Genomic DNA, 18,726 nt, shown 5'->3' with positions numbered 1-18,726 from the left:
CATAAATGGCTTTTATGATCTTTAAGTATGTTCCTTCTATCCCGACTTTCTTGAGGGTTTTTATTAAAAAACGTTGCTGAATTTTGTCAAATGCCTTTTCTGCATCGATTGACAGGATCATATGGTTCTTATCTTTTCTTTTATTAATGTTCTTTTCTTTTCTTATTATTGATTGATTTGCAAATGTTGAACCAGCCCTGCATCCCAGGAATGAATCCCACTTGATCATGGTGAATAATTCTTTTTATATGCTGTTGAATTCGATTTGCTAGTATTTTATTGAGAATTTTTGCATCCATATTCATCAGGGATATTGGCCTGGAGTTCTCTTTTTTTACTGGGTCTCTGTCTGGTTTAGGAATCAAAGTCATACTGGCTTCATAGAATGAGTCTGGAAGTTTTCCTTCCCTTTCTATTTTTTTGGAATAGCTTGAGAAGGATAGGTATTATCTCTGCTTTAAACGTCTGGTAGAACTCCCCTGGGAAGCCATCTGGTCCTGGACTCTTATTTGTTGGGAGATTTTTGATAACTGATTCAATTTCTTCGCTGGGTAGGGGTCTGTTCAAGCTTTCCATTTCCTCCTGATTGAGTTTTGGAAGTGTGTGGGTGTTTAGGAATTTGTCCATTGCTTCCAGGTTGTCCAGTTTGTTGGCATATAAATTTTCATAGTATTCCCTGATAATTGCTTGTATCTCTGAGGGATTGGTTGTAATCATTCCATTTTCATTCATGATTTTATCTATTTGGGTCATCTCCCTTTTCTTTTTGAGGAGCCCGGCTAGAGGTTTATCAATTTTGTTTATTTTTTCAAAAAACCAACTCTTGGTTTCGTTGATCTGCTCTACAGTTTTTTTAGATTCTATATTGTTTATTTCTGCTCTGATCTTTATTATTTCTCTTCTTCTGTCTTCTTCTATTTCCTTTAGGTGTGCTGTTAGCTTTTGTATTTGGGATTTTTCTTGTTTCTTGAGATAGGCCTGGTTGCAATGTATTTTCCTCTCAGAACTGCCTTTGCTGCATCCCAAAGCATTTGGATTGTTGTATTTTCATTTTCGTTTGTTTCCATATATTTTTTAATTTCTTCTCTAATTGCCTGGTTGACCCACTCATTCTTTAGTAGGGTGTTCTTTAACCTCCATGCTTTTGGAGGTTTTCCAGACTTTTTCCAGTGGTTGATTTCAAGCTTCATAACATTGTGGTCTGAAAGTATGCATGGTATGATCTCAATTCTTGTATACTTATGAAGGGCTGTCTTGTGACCCAGTATGTGATCTATCTTGGAGAATGTTCCATGTGCACTCGGGAAGAAAGTATATTCTCATGCTTTGGGATGCAGAGTTCTAAATATATCTGTCAAGTCCATCTGATCCAATGTATCATTCAGGGCCCTTGTTTCTTTATTGACTGTGTGTCTAGATGATCTATCCGTTTCTGTAAGTGGAGTGTTAAAGTCCCCTGCAATTACCACATTCTTATCAATAAGGTTGCTTATGTTTGTGGGTAATTGTGTATATTTGGGGGCTCTCGTATTCAGTGCATAGACATATATAATTGTTAGCTCTTCCTGATGGATAGACCCTGTAATTATTATATAATGCCCTTCTTCATCTCTTGTTACAGCCTTTAATTTAATGTCTAGTTTGTCTGATAGAAGTACGGCTACTCCAGCTTTCTTTTGACTTCCAGTAGCATGATAAATAGTTCTCCATCCCCTCACTTTCAATCTGAAGGTGTCCTCAGGTCTAAAATGAGCCTCTTGTAGACAGCAAATAGATGGGTCTTGGTTTTTTATCCATTCTGATACCCTGTGTCTTTTGGTTGGCACATTTAGTCCATTTACGTTCAGTGTTATTTTAGAAAGATATGGGTTTAGAGTCATTTTGATGTCTGTAGGTTTCATGCTTGAAGTGATGTCTCTGGTACTTTGTCTCACAGGATCCCCCTTAAGATCTTTTGTAGGGCTGGTTTAGTGGTGATGAATTCCTTCAGTTTTTGTTTGTGTGGGAAGACCTTCATCTCTTCTTCTATTCTAAATGACAGACTTGCTGGATAAAGGATTCTCGCTGCATATTTTTTCTGTTCATCACATTGAAAATCCCCTGCCATTCCTTTCTGGCCTGCCAAGTTTCAGTAGAGAGATCCGTCATGAGTCTTATGGGTCTCCCTTTATAAGTTAGAGTGTGTTTATCCCTAGCTGCTTTCAGAATTTTCTCTTTATCCTTGTATTTTGCCAGTTTCACTATGATATGTCATGCAGAAGATCGATTCAAGTTACGTCTGAAGGGAGTTCTCTGTGTCTCTTGGATTTCAATGCCTTTTTCCTTCCCCAGGTCAGGGAAGTTCTCAGCTATGATTTCTTCAAGTACACCTTCAGCACCTTTCCCTCTCTCTTCCTCCTCTGGCATACCAATTATGCATAGATTATTTCTCTTTAGTTCATCACTTAGTTCTCTAATTTTCCCCTCATACTCCTGGATTTTTTTTTTAATCTCTCTTTTTCTCAGCTTCCTCTTTTTCCATAATTTTATCTTTTAGTTCACCTATTCTCTCCTCTGCCTCTTCAATCTGAGCTGTGGTTGTCTCCATTTTATTTTGCAGTTCATTCATAGCATTTTTTAGCTCCTCCTGACTGTTCCTTAATCCCTTGGTCGCTGTAGCAATAGATTCTCTGCTGTCCTCTATACTGTTTTCAAGCCCAGGGATTAATTTTATGACTATTATCCTAAATTCACTTTCTGTTATATTGTTTAAATCCTTTTTGATCAGTTCATTAGCTGTTGTTATTTCCTGGAGATTCTTTTGAGGGGAATTCTTCTGTTTCGTCATTTTGGGTAGTCCCTGGAGGGGGGTGGAACTGCAGGGTACTTCCTCTGTGCTGTCTTTTTTTTTTTTTTTTTGTTCCAATATATGAAATTTATTGTCAAATTGGTTTCCATACAACACCCAGTGCTCATCCCAAAAGGTGCCCTCCTAAATACCCATCACCTACTCTCCGGTCCCTCCCACCCCCCATCAAACCTCAGTTTGTTCTTAGTTTTTAGGAGTCTCTTATGCTTTGGCTCTCTCCCACTCTAACCTCTTTTTTTCCCCCCTTCCCCTCCCCCATGGGTTTCTGTTAAGTTTCTCAGGATCCACATAAGAGTGAAACCATATTGTATCTGTCTTTGTATGGCTTATTTCACTTAGCATCACACTCTCCAGTTCCATCCACGTTGCTACAAAGGGCTGTATTTCATTCTTTCTCATTGCCACGTAGTACTCCATTGTGTATATAAACCACAATTTCTTTATCCATTCATCAGTTGATGTGTGCTGTCTTGAATAACTTGAGTTGGTGGGCGAGGCCGCAGTCAGACCTGATGTCTGCCCCCAGCCCACCGCTGGGGCCACAGTCAGACTGGTGTGTACCTTCTCTTCCCCTCTCCTAGGGACGGGATTCACTGTGGGGTGGGGTGGCTCCTGTCTAGGTACTGGCACACTGCCAGGCTTGCGGTGCTGGGGTTCTGGCATATTATCTGGGGAGAATCGCAAGGTGCACAGGGATGGGAGGGGTAGGCTCAGCTCACGTATCCTTCAGAGATCCACTTCAGGAGGGGCCCTGTGGCACGGGAGGGAGTCAGACCCGCCACCAGAGGGATGGATCCGCAGAAGCATAGCGTTGTGTGTTTGCCCGGTGCAAGCAAGTTCCTTGGCAGGAACTGGTTCCCTTTGGGATTTCGGCTGGGAGATGGGCGAGGGAGATGGCGCTGGTGAGAGCCTTTGTTCCCCCGCCAAGCTGCACTCTGTTGTCGGGGGCTCAACAACTCTCCCTCCCGTTGTCCTCCAGCCCTACCGCTCTCTGCTCTCGAGCAGAGCTGTTAGCTTATAACCTTCCAGTTGTTAAGTCCCACTTGCTGTCAGAACACACTCCGTCCTGCCCCTCGGCTTTTGCAAGCCAGACTCTGCTTGGCGGGCGGGCCGCCCCTCCGCCCTGGCTCCCTCCCACCAGTCCGTGGAGCGCGCACCGCCTCGCCGCCCTTCCTACCCTCTTCCATGGGCCTCTCGCCTGTTTTTGGTTCCAGAGACTCTGTTCTGCTAGTCTTCTAGCGGTTTTCTGGGTTATTTAGGTAGGTGTAGGTGGAATCTGAGTGATCTGCAGGACACGGTGAGCCCAGCGTCCTCCTACCCCGCTGTCTTCCCAAAAACCTCTTAACGTTTATTTTTGAGAGAGAGAGAGAGAGAGAGAGAGAGAGAATGAGCAGGGAAGGTGCAGAGAGAGAGGGAGACACAGAACTTGCGGTGGGCCCCAGGCTCTAGGCTTTCAGCACAGAGCCCGATGCAGGGATGGAAGTCATGAACTGCGTGATCGTGACTGAGCAGAAGTTGGATGCTTCACTGACTGAGCCACCCAGGCACCCCAATACATTTTCAATTTTGTGATTTTTTTTAATGTCACACATATATATAATATTTATTCAAATTACATATATTTATATCATATATTGGTCATGTTATATTTTATGTCTTATGATTGCAATATTAAAGTTTTATGAGCTTCTCTTTACTACCTATTCTTTCTAAAGTTAACTCTTTTTTCCATTTGTACTTTACATTTTGTGCTATCAGTTGCTCTTTTTCTTTGTGCAATTCTTTGTGTACATTTTTTGACACATAAGTTAAATGTAGATTCCTCTAGAAAAATTTGTTTCTTTTACTAAATTTTGAGTCATTATCAATCCAGGACAATTATTAACTAAACTGATGACTAGAAGGTATTTTGGCCCAAGATAAGAAAGCAAATTTGGCTTACAAATCATAGAAAGATTAGTCTATAATTGCAAATTCTTTGAAATAGCTCTTTGCTCACTTTGTGTTAGATCAGAACAAATCTCCTTAGAATAGTCTTGTACTTGAAGATAGAGCCAATTTGATTTGATCCTTTTTTCTGAGGATATGAATGTATGAATCTTAGGTTCCCATATTTTCAGGGAGGGGATGTTTCTAATGCTCCTCACATGAATAAGCTCTGGGCATTATTTCCTGTCTATTAAGTTTGTGAGCTTGAGAAGGTAAGCTAAGATTTTCTAGATTTGAAATATACCCTAAGGTTCAGAACAACTATAATCCCTGGCTTATTGCCAATATTTATATTTTGGCCTAAATGATTATTCTGTTGATTCTTCTTTTGGGTGCTTAATATATGTATTTTACATTTTTAGTTGTTTTTATAGGAAGAGACAGCCTTAAAACTTAGTCTACTGTGTTAATGGAAAAGGATCCCCATTCACAAGGTTTCATTTCTGCTATTTATCCAGCACCAGAGTAGGTGGTAGAATACAGGTTCACCTAAACCAATGGTGATCTGTGTCTTCTGTGAGCCAGCGCTGGTCTGTGAATGTGCATCAGCCCACAAACAGAGACAGAAATTGAAAGTGAAACCTTATCCTGACTCAGACTGGTAATCACCAAGACAAAAATGAGCCTGTATATCAAGTCATTGGATCTGCTAAAAACAGTTTGATTATTAGCTGTTCATGGACCAGAGGTAGAGGAGCACAGTGTCTAAACTGGAATGAGATTTTAGACTTTTGTGAGGGGTGTCACATAAAACCTGGTAACATATTGGATGCTCTTCCCAGAAATATGGACATGTACAATGAAATATAAAGTATCAGTGTATACGTAAGGATCATCTGAAGTGTTACAGATCTGGGTTACTTAATCCTAGGAAGAGACAAAGGCTGGAGAAGACATTTTGAATAATCACTTCATCACCCAACAATGGTACTCTGCTTATTTGTGAGCAGTAGACAAAAGCTGGACCCCATGACAACTATCAAGGGAAAACATTGAAATATTTCAATCGTCCAATCCAACCCGATACCTACAATGTACCAGATCAAGTTCTAGTCTCAGATCACTGCTCCAAATGTTGAAATTTGTCATTCTTTCCCATTCCTGACCCCCAATTTCCATGTTCAGAACTTTTACCTGTCTTCCCACATAGAAGATTTCCACAATTTAAAAGTCTTGATGGAGGGCAGAGACCAGCTCCATCCACAGTGAAGAGAACCCACTTTACCAAACAGTCTTGCATTGGACATTCAGACTCTGACTCAGGACATGACAGATAGGCTGGGACAGCACTCCATGCATTTGACACAGGTGTTTGAGTGATAGTGGTGTCATGCAGTTGCACGGGGCAGCAGCAATTGCAGTCCTAGCCTCAGGGTCCAGTGTCCTACATCAGGGGACTCCGTTGTGTGAACAGTTGTATCTATACCCAGTGGCAGGGCCCTCATTGTATGTGGGTCTCCACCTAGGGTCCATTGTGGATTCTGTTCCTGCCTGTTTTGTGACTTTCCTTGAAATAGAAAAAGGCCCCATATTCTCTCTCTCCCATCCCTAAGTCTCTGTAACTATACATATATATATAATGAAAAGTCAGAAATCTATGTAGGGAATAGCTTCAGACAGCATGATTTCAGACATGTTTTTCCAGCTTCACTGAGGTATAATTGACATACACCATTGTGTAAGCTCAAGGGTACAACCCTTGATTGATACATTTCTATACTGCAAAATGATTACAACCATAATATTAACTAAGAGCTGCATGGTGTTACATTTCCTTTTGTGTGGTACATTTAAGATCTACACTCAGTATCTCAGAGGTTTTATGTTGAACCACTTCCTCAATCTGCCACCTGGCTGTGCCCCTTGGGAGAGAAAATATGTATCTCCCAGCAGATCTTGCATTTTTCTTCCTAGAAAAAACAACAACATTGAAATGTGGATGTAAGACCCCTTCCCACAATGAGGACTCTCATCAATGACTTTACTGTTTACCTATCTGGTGGAAGCCCAGGATTACTTGTGGGTTTGTTACAAAATACTCAGGCCTCTCCCCAGACCTGCCATCTTAGAGTGTTGGGCTTGGGCTCAGGAATCACTTACTTAATAAGCCCCACAGGAAAGGCTGATGCACAGCCATGTGAGAATCCTGCTTTATGTGCTTGCTGCTCAATGTATGATCTGAAGACCAGCAATAGCAGCAACAACCTTGTTATAAACCCAGAATCTCACGCTTTAGTCCAGACTGTCTAGATGTTTCTAAGACCAGGAAATTCCTATGCACACTAAAGTCTGGGCCTCCTGATCTACATGACGCAGAACCGTAACGTGCAGTATGCTCTGGGTGTGCTCTGATCAGCTTGCTTAGCACTGAGGAGTCCAGGATTTGGTCCTGTTCCTTTCTCTTCTATGGCCATCGCCCCCTTGGTGCTCTCATCTATGCTGAAGGCTTTAAACATCATTTATGTGGTGTCACCTCCTACATGTATCTCTCCAACCTAGATATTTCTCCCACCCTGTACTCTGTATCCAGCTTCTAACTTCAAGTGCATTTCTAATAATCTCAGATTTGACATTCCTAAATTGGATGCCTATGATGCAGCTTCCCTAAATGTCCTACTTCCAGAGTCCTCCCTGTTTCCATATAAGGCACTCCTCATTTCTACCTGCAGTCTGAAGTGTTGGATGGCATCCTTGATTCTTCCTTCTCCCAACCTAGAATTAATACATTAGGAAATGCTGCAAAGTCCATCTTTAAGTGTATCCAGAATACACACACACACACTAAGTAGAATGCAGTCACTAGCTATTATTTTCCCTCCTCATACCTCAGATGTAAAACTGTCATCCCCCTCCTGGAACACTGCGCTAGCTTCCCACAGTTGTCCTACTGGTCACTTGCCCTTCACCTCTCAATTCTGCACAGCAGCAAACAGATGCTGCTAAAGAGAAGTAGTACCCAGCGGATCATCTGTTTTAAACCATCTGGTGACTCACATCTCACTCAGAAAACCGAACCCTTCTAATCCTCAGGCATAAACATCTGACCACATTTCACATGCTCTCTGCTCCAGCCACAGAGGCCTCTCACTCTTCCTTGAACACAGGACACACTCCTGACCTAGTGCATGTGCACTGGAGGTCCCCCTGCGTGGAAAGAACTCCTTGAGACATGCTCTTCAACAATTCCTTGTGTCCTGCACATCTCTCCTGAGGTCACTTTCCCAGTGAGGCTCCCTCTGATAAGCTTTACCCAGTGAGGATTTACTCTGATAGTAAATTGGCCACCTTCCCCATCCCAGCACAGGTAACTCTCTGGGTCACCTTCCTCAAAGCACCAACCAGCCTCCAATTTGTGTGTGTGTGTGTGTGTGTGTAGTTTATTTTTAATTAATTAATTAATTTTTAATTTACATCCAGGTTAGGTAGCATATAGTACAACAGTGATTTCAGAAGTAGATTCCTTAATGTCCTTTACCCATTTAGCCCATCCCCCCTTCACAAACCATCTAGCAACCCTCTGTTCTCTACATTTAAGAGACTCTTATGTTTTGTCCCCCTCCCTGTTTTTATATTATTTTTTGCTTCCTTTCCTTTATGTTCATCTGTTTTCTACCTTAAATTCCTCATATCAGTTAAGTCATGATATTTGTCTTTCTCTGACTGACTAATTTCACTTAGCATAATACCCTCCAGTTCCCTCCACATAGTTGCAGATGGCAAGATTTCATTCTTTTTGGTTGCCGAGTAATACTCCATTGTGTGTGTGTGTATATATATATATATATATATATATATATATACACACACACACACACACACACATATATATACCACATCTTCTTTATCCGTTCATCCATCGATGGACATTTGGGCTCTTTCCATACCTTGGCTATTGTTGATAGTGCTGCTATAAACATTGGGGTGCATGTGCCCCTTTGAAACAGCACACCTGTATCCCTTGGATAAAAATACCTAGTAGTGCAATTGCTGGGTCATAGGGTAGTTCCATTTTTAGTTTTTGAGGAACCTCCATACTGTTTTCCAGAGTGACTGCACCAGTTTGCATTCCCACCAGCAGTGCAAAAGAGATCCTCTTTCTCTGCATCCTCGCCAACATCTGTTGCCTGAGTTGTTAATGTTTCTGACAGGTGTGAGGTGGTATTTCATTGTGGTTTTGATTTGTATTTCCCTGATGATGAGTGATGTTGAGCTTTTTTTCATGTGTCGGTTGGCCATCTGGATGTCTTCTTTGGAGAAGTGTTTATTCATGTCTTTTGCTCATTTCTTCACTGGATTATTTGCTTTTGGGTGTTGAGTTTGATAAGTTCTTTATAGATTTTGGATACTAACACTTTATCTGATATGTCATTTGCAAATATCTTCTCCCATTCTGTTGGTTGCCTTTTAGTTTTTCTGATTGTTTCCTTCATTGTGCAGAAGCTTTTTATTTTGATGAGGTCCCAATAGTTCATTTTTGCTTTTGTTTCCCTTTCTTCCAGAGACATGTTAAGAAGTTTCTGTGGCTGAGGTCAAAGGGGTTTTTGCTTGTTTTTTCCTCTAGGATTTTGATGGCTTCCTGTCTTACATTTAGGTCTTTCATCCATTTTGAGATTATCTTTGTGTATGGTGTAAGAAAATGGTCCAAGTTCATTTTTCTGCATGTCGCTGTCCAGTTTTCTCAGCACCATTTGCTGAACAGACTGTCTTTATTCCATTGGATATTCTTTCCTGTTTTGTCAAAGATTAGTTGACTGTATGTTTTTGGGTCCATTTCTGGGTTCTCTATTCCGTTCCATTGATCTGAGTGTCTGTTTTTGTGCCAGTACCATACTGTCTTGATGATTACAGTTTTGAAATACATCTTGAAGTCCGGGATTGTGATACCTCCAGTTTTGGTTTTCTTTTTCAAGATTACTTTGGCTATTTGGGGTCTTTTCTGGTTCCATATAAATTTTACGATTGTAGGTTCTAGCTCTGTGAAGAATGATGGTGTTATTTTGATAGGGATTGCATTGAATATGTAGATTGCTTTGGGTAGTATCAACATTTTAACAATATTTGTTCTTTGAATCCAGGAGCATGGAATAGTTTTACATTTTTGTGTCTTCTTCAATTTCTTTGTAAGCTTTCTATAGTTTTTAATCTATAGATTTTTCACCTTTTTGCTAACCTCCAATGTAAACCCTTCCCTTTTTTACCACATTAATACAGTATACAGTTGGCTCTGAATTACACCGGTTTGAACTGCTCATGTCCTCCGATATGTGGACTTTTTAACACTTACTTTTACACTTACGTGGACTTGCTGCACTTTTTCTTATGTTTTCTTACTATTTTCTCCAGCTTAATTTACTGTAAGAATACAGTACATACTGCATGCAACATACAAACTATACGTTACACAACTGTTCAGGAAGTTCAGGAACTGTTCCTGAAGTGTTTTCAGGAAGACTTCCTATCAATAGCAGTACTTAGGTTTCAGGGGAGTCAAAAGTTATACTTGGATTTCTGACTGCACAATGGGGTCATTGTCCTCAATACACACATTGTTTCAGGGTCAGGTAGAGTCTGCCCCTCACCCCAGGACATATTCTCCACAAGACCAGCACGTTTGCCTCTTCTTAGTTACGGAGGTGTCTTAGATGAAAAAATAGCGGGTCCTGCATGTGGCACACGACATTATCAGTGGAACAAGTGGTCAGCGGAGAGGATCTCTGTCTTCTGGATGAGGCTCAGCACAGCCAGTCCGTGGCAGCTCCCACAAAAAGTGTCCCCACCTCACCATCAGTGCCGCCTCTACTTTTCCCCCAAGGCTGCTCCCCCCTTCCTCTCTCTGCTCAGCTCTCCCCTCCCACAGCGTTTCCCCTGCACAGCACAGCACAGCACAGCACAGAGTTACAGTCCTGTCTTCAGAATCATTGTACTTAGGCTCTATGGCGCCTTTTCTCCAACCAAATAGAAATCTATGTGAGACTGTGCTTTAAAACTCCATGAATTTGGATGGGAGCCAGCACCAGCATCACTAGAACTAAGGGCAGGGAGAGGGGGCAGAGAGGCAGAGAAGGTAGAAACTAACTGAAGTTGAAAAAGGATGAGAAACTCTCAGATTCCTCTCTGTCTACCTCAGGATGTAAAGAATAATCCAGAAGACAACTCTAGAGGGAGGAGATGGATGAATCTGATAATTCATCTCTCCAAACCACAGAGACTCCTGTGTACAGGGGCCACCTAGGCCTGTGGGAACGAGAGTCCAAAGGACTCCTGGTGCTATAACCACTGGGATCACCCGGGAAGAATAAGAGGAACTCGGACACAAGGGCAAGAACAGGCCTGATGCTCCACAGAAACAAAGAAGAAAATACACCCAAAAGATGGGGCTGAGGTCATGACCCAGGATGGAGCCTGGGCTGACCCAGTCACAGGAAGCTCTTGCTGCACAAGGTCCTGGTGACAGGTATTGTCCAAGTCTCTATGATCACAGGTCCTGGTGAGACAAGGTTCCACAGAAGGGGCAAGGACAAGGAGCAGAGACATGACCCAGCTGAGGAGGGAGCACGACACTCCAAGGATGCACTGAGCATTGACTGGACCCAGGTCCTGTCCCCGCTCGGCTCCTCCAGCCCTCTCCTGTCCCCACCTGCAACAGACACAGCACAGGAAATATGCGGGTTCTGTAAAGTTCTCAGTGCTTTCATTTATTTTCTGTTCCAACCATACAAATCGTCTCTTTTATTACCTCATCATGCCCACATACCAAGAATTACAAAACATAAATTCATATCTGGATTCTCATTTTCAATAGGAAAGTAAAGCATCAGTACTCAGTCCAACATGAAAAAAAGACAGGGATGGAGATCGTCCACCCCTCCTCGGCTGGAACAGGAAAGCAGGTCAGAAAGGGAACACGAATCAGTACGGGGAGGGGTCATGGAGGGCGGGGGGGGGGCCAGTCTCCTGTGTCCTCACAATATGCTAATAGGAACGCAGACACATTCTGACACCATCCGCAGAAAGTCAGGGGATCTCGATGGCACCAAGTGTGAACAGATGCTGTATTAGTCCCTGAGGGGCAGCGGGTCTCACACTGTGAAAAAATTAATCATGAACAGATTTAGATCAGTCACGTAAGTGCCACATTCTCAACAGCCCCTCACATGTCAACATGTCCCTAGTTCCCCCACCCCTCCCCACTTCAGGCCCTCTGGAGTCTTACCTTTAGGAGCCATTAGAGACGAATCAGAGCCCTGAATACTGTCATTGCCTGGGGTAGAACAAACAGGATGTGATCAGAGCCACAGGAGTTGAGACTAAAGGAGCAGCTATGGGGGGGGTAGGGGGAGTGAGCTCCCCATTGGGGTCCTGTCTACACTATCCCAGGGTTTCAAGGATCACCCTCTCCAAACTTACGTGCAGCATGAGAGTAGCTCGGTCCTTTTTCTGCTGTGGGAAGAAAATATCATGTTACAAACCTGGGACAGCTGGGCCATGGGATCCTAGAGCAACCTCTTAGTCCTGGTCCACAATGAAGTTTCCAGAATTCTGACTGAAGACCCAGGACAGGCTCAGGAAACATGAAAAAAGAGGTGTGGGGGGGGGGGGCACAGGACCGCCTGACTTTCTGGAGGTCTGTCCTGAGCAGGGACCTTCCTCTCTGTCCTGTCACTGCTGGGAATCAGGTCCCCGTCACCAGAATTACCAAGTGAAAATCTGTCCGTCATTTTCCAAGTGCTTTGCTACAGAGTGATTGTTAGTAACGGCTCCAGAGTGGGCAGCTACATGTGTGTGGATGGTATTTCCCAGGAACCAGGCAGGACAATGTGCTACCTAGGAAACCCCCCAGCGGGACAAGTGAACTCAGATCCCCCCATTCTGTTCCTACCTGAGAACTTCTTCCTCCAGATCACAGCTCCAACCACCACAATGACCACAAGGACAACCACAGCAGCAATGATGCCCGGGATGGGGATGGAGGGCTGAGAGGATGGCTCTGGAAAGGGAAGGAAGGTGAGAGGCCCAGATATCTGGCTTCAGTCCTGACTTTGTGAAATTCTCCAGAAGGGCCCTGCGTTCCCTGACAGGGGCTCGACCCCAAACCCTCCTTACCCCATCTCAAGGTGATGGGCTCGGGCAGCCCCTCGTGCTGCACATGGCACGTGTATCTCTGCTCCTCTCCAGAAGGCACCACCACAGCCGCCCACTTCTGGAAGGTCCCATCTCCCGCAGGTCTCGTCTCCACAAGCTCTGTGTCCTGGGTGTGGTCCTGCCCATCATGCTGCCAGGTCAGGGTGATCTCCGCTGGGTAGAAGCCCAGGGCCCAGCACCTCAGGGTCACCTCATGGTCAGAGATCCGGTGGCGGGTCACGTGTGTTTTGGGAGACTCTGAGGAAGAAGAATCAGAGAATCCACACTGTGGTTTAGCTTTATGGGCCACTGAAACTGCATCCATGTGACCATCCTGAGGTGGACAGGACAACTGGTCTGGATGGAAGAAGCACAAAACCCAGACAGCAGTCTAGCCTTTGGGATCTCCTGATCCTTGTTATGTTCTGGAATCTGGGAGAGAAGCCTGGGTAGGAAGCTGCAGGTCTAAGGGAGGAACACACATTGGTCCTGACTGTGGTGGAGGGTGAATGACTCAGCAAACGCAGACTCAGATCTCCAAACATGTTCTCAGATGGAGAACAAGGCCTTGAGAAGGAAGGTCAGGGTTCATAAGGTGGCTGCCAGGGTCAGAGGGAACTGCTGATGGGTTATTTCAGGGATGGTCTCAACCTGAGTCCCTGCTGGGGAGAGTGGATTCCTGTCTGTCCTTGAGAGAAAAGCTCCCTCTAGGTGAGTCACTCTCTAGCAGGAATATGAACAAGGAGGCGGATGTCCCTCTTCCCACCCGGGGAGGAGAGCTGTTCTGAAACGGAGTCCAAAATTTTCCCTTCCTTATGGGAAGCCAGCCCCGGTGAAGGGGAGATCGGGGAGGCCCCGCAGCCCCTGTACCTGCACGCAGCAGCGTCTCCTTCCCCATCTCCAGGTACCTGCGGAGCCCCGCCAAGCACGTGTCCTCCAGGTACTTCCTATAGCGCGCCGCCTCACCGGCCACCTCCCACTTGCGGCGTGTGATCTGCGCCGCGGTGTCCGCCGCCGTCCAGGAGCGCAGGTCCTCGTTCAGGGCGATGTAATCCGCGCCGTCGTAGGCCAACTGACTGTACCCGCGGAGGAGGCGTCCGTCAGGCCCGATGTCACAGCCATGCATTCTCTGGATGCTGTGTGACCCTGTCCCCGCCCCGCCCCCAGAGCAGCAGTGATTAAGGTGAAACCGAAAGCTAAATCCCCTAAAAGCTCCTGCGGGCTCTTCCCCGGTCGGGGGACTTGGGAGTCTCGCGGCTTCGAGGCTGCGCTCAGACACCGAGACTCGGGGCGACCCCGGCCCGTCCGTGGGGATGGGGGTCGTGCCCTGGACCCGGACCCGCGTCGCTCACCGGACTCGCTCTGGTTGTAGTAGCGGAGGGCGGTCTGCAGGTTCGGTCGGGCAATCTCTGCGTGCACCTTGGCGATCCGCGTCTCCCGGTCCCAATACTCTGGCCCCACCTGCTCCATCCACGGCGCCCGCGGCTCCATCCTCGGATTTGGGGCGTCGGTGTCGAACCGCACGAACTGCGTGTCGTCCACGTAGCCCACGGCGATGAAGCGGGGTTCCCCGAGGCCGGGCCGGGACATCGCGGTGTGGAAATACCTCAAGGAGTGGGAGCCTGCGGGCGCGGAGGGGCTGAGACCCCGCCCGACCCTCCTCCCCGCGAGGGGCCCGGGTCCCAGGGGGAGTCGGCCGGGAGGGCAGGGGGAGGAGGACCAGAGTAGGGGAGAGCAGGACGGAGTCCGGGAGGGACGGGGGAGGGGAGGCCCGGGTGGAAGTCTGGGTCCGGGCGGTGGACAGTCGGCTTCCCCGGGGGTTCCGCTTCCCCGCCGGGCGGTTTCTTCGCTCCTGCCCCTCAGAGTCCCTTTCCTCCCGAACCCGTACTCACCTGCCCAGGTCTGGGTCACGGCCAGGGCCCCCGACAGCAGCAGGAGGAGCGTTCGGGGCACAACAACCCGCATCCTCGGGGTCTGGTGAGAATGTGAGTCGCAGCTGGAACCGGAGGCGAGTGCAGAGACTATACCCCGGAACCGCGGTGCACTGGATTGGCTTCTTGGTAAACCCGTCGCCAATAGGAGTACAAACCGAGGCCGCATCATCAGTATCCAGGCAAAAAGACCTGACACGTTGTGGCAGGGAGGTGAAACCAGGGCAGATGGGAATTCCCCAACACTGGGCTTCCCAGAACGCGACACCGCCTTGGGGCCTGAGACCCTGGGAGGCAGGCCCAGGGACCTGGGGCTTTGCTCCTAGGCCTCATCTACTGCACAGAGGGCTCCTTGTCACGCTGTCTCCCTGAGTCGTGGCCTAGGAGCTGTGTGAGTCATTGATTCTCCAATAGTTTGTTCTCAGGATATCTATACAGTCTTACAAATTAGTGAGGATCCCAGGGATAAGTTTGTGTCTGTGGGTATATCTATCAATATTTACCATAGTAGGAATAAAACAGGTTTAAATATTTTTAAATTCATTTGTAATCATATGAAAACTGAAATATGGTTTTGATTAAAAATAACAATTTTCCCAAATAAAAGGGGCAGTGAGAACACTGGTTTTGTTTCATTTTCCAGTTTGCAATCTCTTTCTTGTCTGTCTGTTAGTAGACCACTAGACGTTAAGATTTGCCTCTGCATCTATTGTGTTGTTTTGGTTGAAGTATATGAAAAAAATTTACATCCTTGACCATAGGAGGATACTATGTATCATAACCTTTTCAGATAATTATGGATATTCATCTTTGATATTATGTTAAAACTACACAAGTTGTACCTCCTCTGAGGTTATTTGCAAACTGGATCTTGAAACAGCATCATTGACTGTCTCCTGTGTTACATTCAATCCATAGGCCCATCTACATATGGAATGGATGTGTACTAATGCATGATTGTTGCATTAGTGGCTCATGTCCCACAGGAGAATAATATGGCCCAGTGGTGGCATCAGCCAGCTTCTAACCACACTGAGGCCCAGCTGTCATTGTCAGATCAGTTCCTGATGTGCGGGCTGCTGTTTTTTCTGTCTTCAATTCCATTTTTTAAAATAGTTATGTTTTAAAAATAATTGGTGTTTTTGGGAGCCTGGGTGGCTCAGTTGGTTAAGTGTCTGACTCTTGATCTCATGGTTTATGAGATGGAGCCCTGTGTCAGGCTCCGCATTGACAGGGTGGAGTCTGCTTGGGATTCTCTCTGTCTCTGCCTCTCCCCTGCTCATACTCACTCTATCCTTCTCTGTCTCATTATAAATAAATAAACTTAAAAAAATTTTTTTAATATATATTTTTTAACGTTTATTTATTTTTGAGACAGAGAGAGACAGAGCATGAATGGAGGAGGGTCAGAGAGAGAGGGAGACACAGAATCTGAAACAGGCTCCAGGCTCTGAGCTGTCAGCACAGAGCCCGATGTGGGGCTCGAACTCACGGACTGCGAGATCATGACCTGAACTGAAGTCGGACGCTTAACTGACTGAGCCAGCCAGGTGCCCCAATAAATAAATAAACTTTTAAAACCATCTGGAAGGACTTTTAAATTCTTAAAAATCCCAATATACATTGGCCTGTTAGGGTTCTTAAGTGTTTATTTCTTCTTGTATCACTCCCTAAGGAGAAGCATTCTCTCAGCTTACCGACTGTGTAACTTATTCACACTAAAACTACTCCCAGATTTAGGGTAGGTCTTAGCTTTAATGTTTTATAAGGAGGAATATTGGTCATGGTCTTTCCAGACCCTACTTCCAATATTTATCCTTTTGTCATGGAGTACCTCCTTCCTGTCTCCTAACATGTCTGCCAAATTTGGTTACTGTTCTCTGTATCTCCTCAGAGGCCGATCTACTCAGGAAAATCAGAACCAGATGAGAGAAAGGAAAGGTAAGTTATACTGAGAGCAAAAAAAGAAGGAATCATGTAGTGATTCCATAATCACTAGTAATCATGTAGTAATTCCATAAGAGGGAATTAGTGGGATTCGTGTAGAGGGTGTATTTCCTGATCTCCCACTCTGGCACATTGTCTCTCTCCTCTACACACACACCTGTGGGCCCACATCCCCCTACTCTCCACACACAGGCAGAGATTTTTGTGAAGTCTGTGCAGTGTTACATGGCCCTGGCCCAACTCCCGGTGGAGCAGAACTTCCCAGCCATTGCTATCCACTGTGGGACATCCTGGGAGGAGAGGTGAGTCAGAGATGGAAAGATGTTTTGTGTCCTTGGGATGACATGAGACCCCTGAGAGAAAGGACTGTGAACATTTTTCTAATTTTCATTCTGACAAAGCCTTTCTTGGTGTCCATAGTTCAAGACCTTTCATGATGAATTCTTGTGGCCACCAACCTTATTTGGCCGAGGCATGGACATTGAGCAGGTAAACACTGCCATCAACTGCCACCTGCCTGAGGAATCCCACACCTACCTGGATCAGGTAAGCTGCACACCCACACAGGCATCCCAGTGTCCCCTCCCACCCCCTGATTTCCTATGTCTTCGTACATTACATCCTCGTCCCTCCTTTTGGGTGTCTTCCTACTTTGGGGTCTTCCAGTGCTACCCTCTGTCTCCTTGCAGGAGGCCTGAGCAGGCCAGTTCGCCCAAGGGCTTGGCCATTACATTTGTGTCAAGTGAAAACAATGCCAAGATCCTCAATGAGGTGCAGGGTCACATTGAGGTCAGTCGTAGTGAGCTGCCTGATGAGATGGATATTTCCTCCTCCCATGAGTATCGATCTCATGAAACTGGTTCCTCCAAGTCTTCAGAGTCTCCTCATTCCTCAGTGACTTTGTCTTGAAACAAAGTGCAGGCAGTGGTGCCTGATGCCTAATGGGTGCCTGACAAGTTTATGCCCTGATCTTGATGCCATGTTGGGATATTTTGTTTATTTCTATGTGGGATCTCTTTCCTCTCTCGTCCAATTAATTTTCTTTTTTGCACCTCAGTCTTTCCCCTGACCCCACACCCCACATGAACATCTGCATGTATAGGGGTCTGTGTTTCTGCCGGTCTAACTTAGCCTTTCCATGCCTTATTGTAACTGTTCTCTGCAGTTGCAGCCATGGGAGAGGACGCACCCATTCGAAGAGACTGATGGAGGTCTCACACCCACAAACCATGAGATCATGCATGACCTCAGCTGAAATCAAGAGTCGGATGCCCACCCGACTGACCCACCCAGGCACTCCTAGAGTTTATTCTTCCTAATTAATTTCTTTTTAAAGATATTTTAAATTTGAATATAGTTGACACACAAGATTACATTAGTTTTGGGTGTACAATCCAGTGACTCAGCTTCTGTATACATTTTCTTTTTTTGAAAGAGAGGCAGCAAGAGCAGGGAAGAGAGGTAGAGGGAGAGAGAGAGAGAGAGAGAGAGAGAGAGAGAAAGACAGAAAATCTCAAGCCGGTTCAGTCCCGTGGGGCTTGATTCCATGACCTGGGATCATGACTGGAGAAACTACAGAGCCACCCAGAGGCCCTTCACTTTCTGTCTACGCCATGCTGTGCTCACCAGAGTGTAGCTGCCATCTGTCACCACACAATGATGTTATAGTCTCACTGACGATATTCCCTGTGCTGTGCCTTTTATTCCTATGACCTGTTCCCTTCCATAACTGGAGCCTGTGTCTCCCACTCCCCTCACCCACTGTGCCCATCCTCCCAACCCCTTCCCTCTGGCAGTCATCAGTTTGTTCTCTGTATTTATAGGTCTGATTCTGCTGTTTGTTTCTTTACTCATTTGTTTTGGTTTTTTAGATTACACATATGAGTGAAA

The 18,726-nt window shown here is 45.5% G+C and overlaps 1 protein-coding gene and 1 long non-coding RNA gene across 4 annotated transcripts in view; one reads left to right on the top strand and one right to left on the bottom strand.

The window, feature by feature from the left end:
• Positions 1-596: 596 nt before the first annotated feature.
• Positions 597-18,726, bottom strand: part of LOC106966627 (class I histocompatibility antigen, Gogo-B*0101 alpha chain) — a 388,211-nt gene continuing 370,081 nt past the window's right edge. Inside the window, exons 1-8 of one of the 3 annotated variants that reach the window (XM_027052850.2) lie at positions 14,851-15,008; positions 14,311-14,580; positions 13,829-14,104; positions 12,941-13,216; positions 12,717-12,824; positions 12,245-12,277; positions 12,051-12,098; positions 11,507-11,921 (exon numbers count right to left, since the gene is read on the bottom strand). In XM_027052850.2, coding sequence (XP_026908651.1) covers positions 11,917-11,921; positions 12,051-12,098; positions 12,245-12,277; positions 12,717-12,824; positions 12,941-13,216; positions 13,829-14,104; positions 14,311-14,580; positions 14,851-14,923 — 1,089 coding nt within the window. In that variant the 5' untranslated portion in view covers positions 14,924-15,008 and the 3' untranslated portion in view covers positions 11,507-11,916. Of the gene's footprint in view, positions 710-11,506; positions 11,922-12,050; positions 12,099-12,244; positions 12,278-12,716; positions 12,825-12,940; positions 13,217-13,828; positions 14,105-14,310; positions 14,581-14,850 lie in introns of those variants that run through there. The other 2 variants (XM_027052851.2, XM_053223383.1) reach the window with 2 other exon arrangements.
• Positions 15,135-18,206, top strand: LOC128315781 (uncharacterized). Its single transcript, XR_008298862.1, has 3 exons — positions 15,135-16,830; positions 17,029-17,382; positions 17,526-18,206. It is a non-coding gene; the product is annotated as an uncharacterized LOC128315781 (long non-coding RNA).

This window comes from Acinonyx jubatus, chromosome B2, assembly GCF_027475565.1.
Source record: "Acinonyx jubatus isolate Ajub_Pintada_27869175 chromosome B2, VMU_Ajub_asm_v1.0, whole genome shotgun sequence".
Taxonomy (NCBI): domain Eukaryota; kingdom Metazoa; phylum Chordata; class Mammalia; order Carnivora; family Felidae; genus Acinonyx; species Acinonyx jubatus.
Note: the sequence above shows the minus strand (reverse complement) of the source record. Positions and strands in the feature narration are given on the sequence as shown.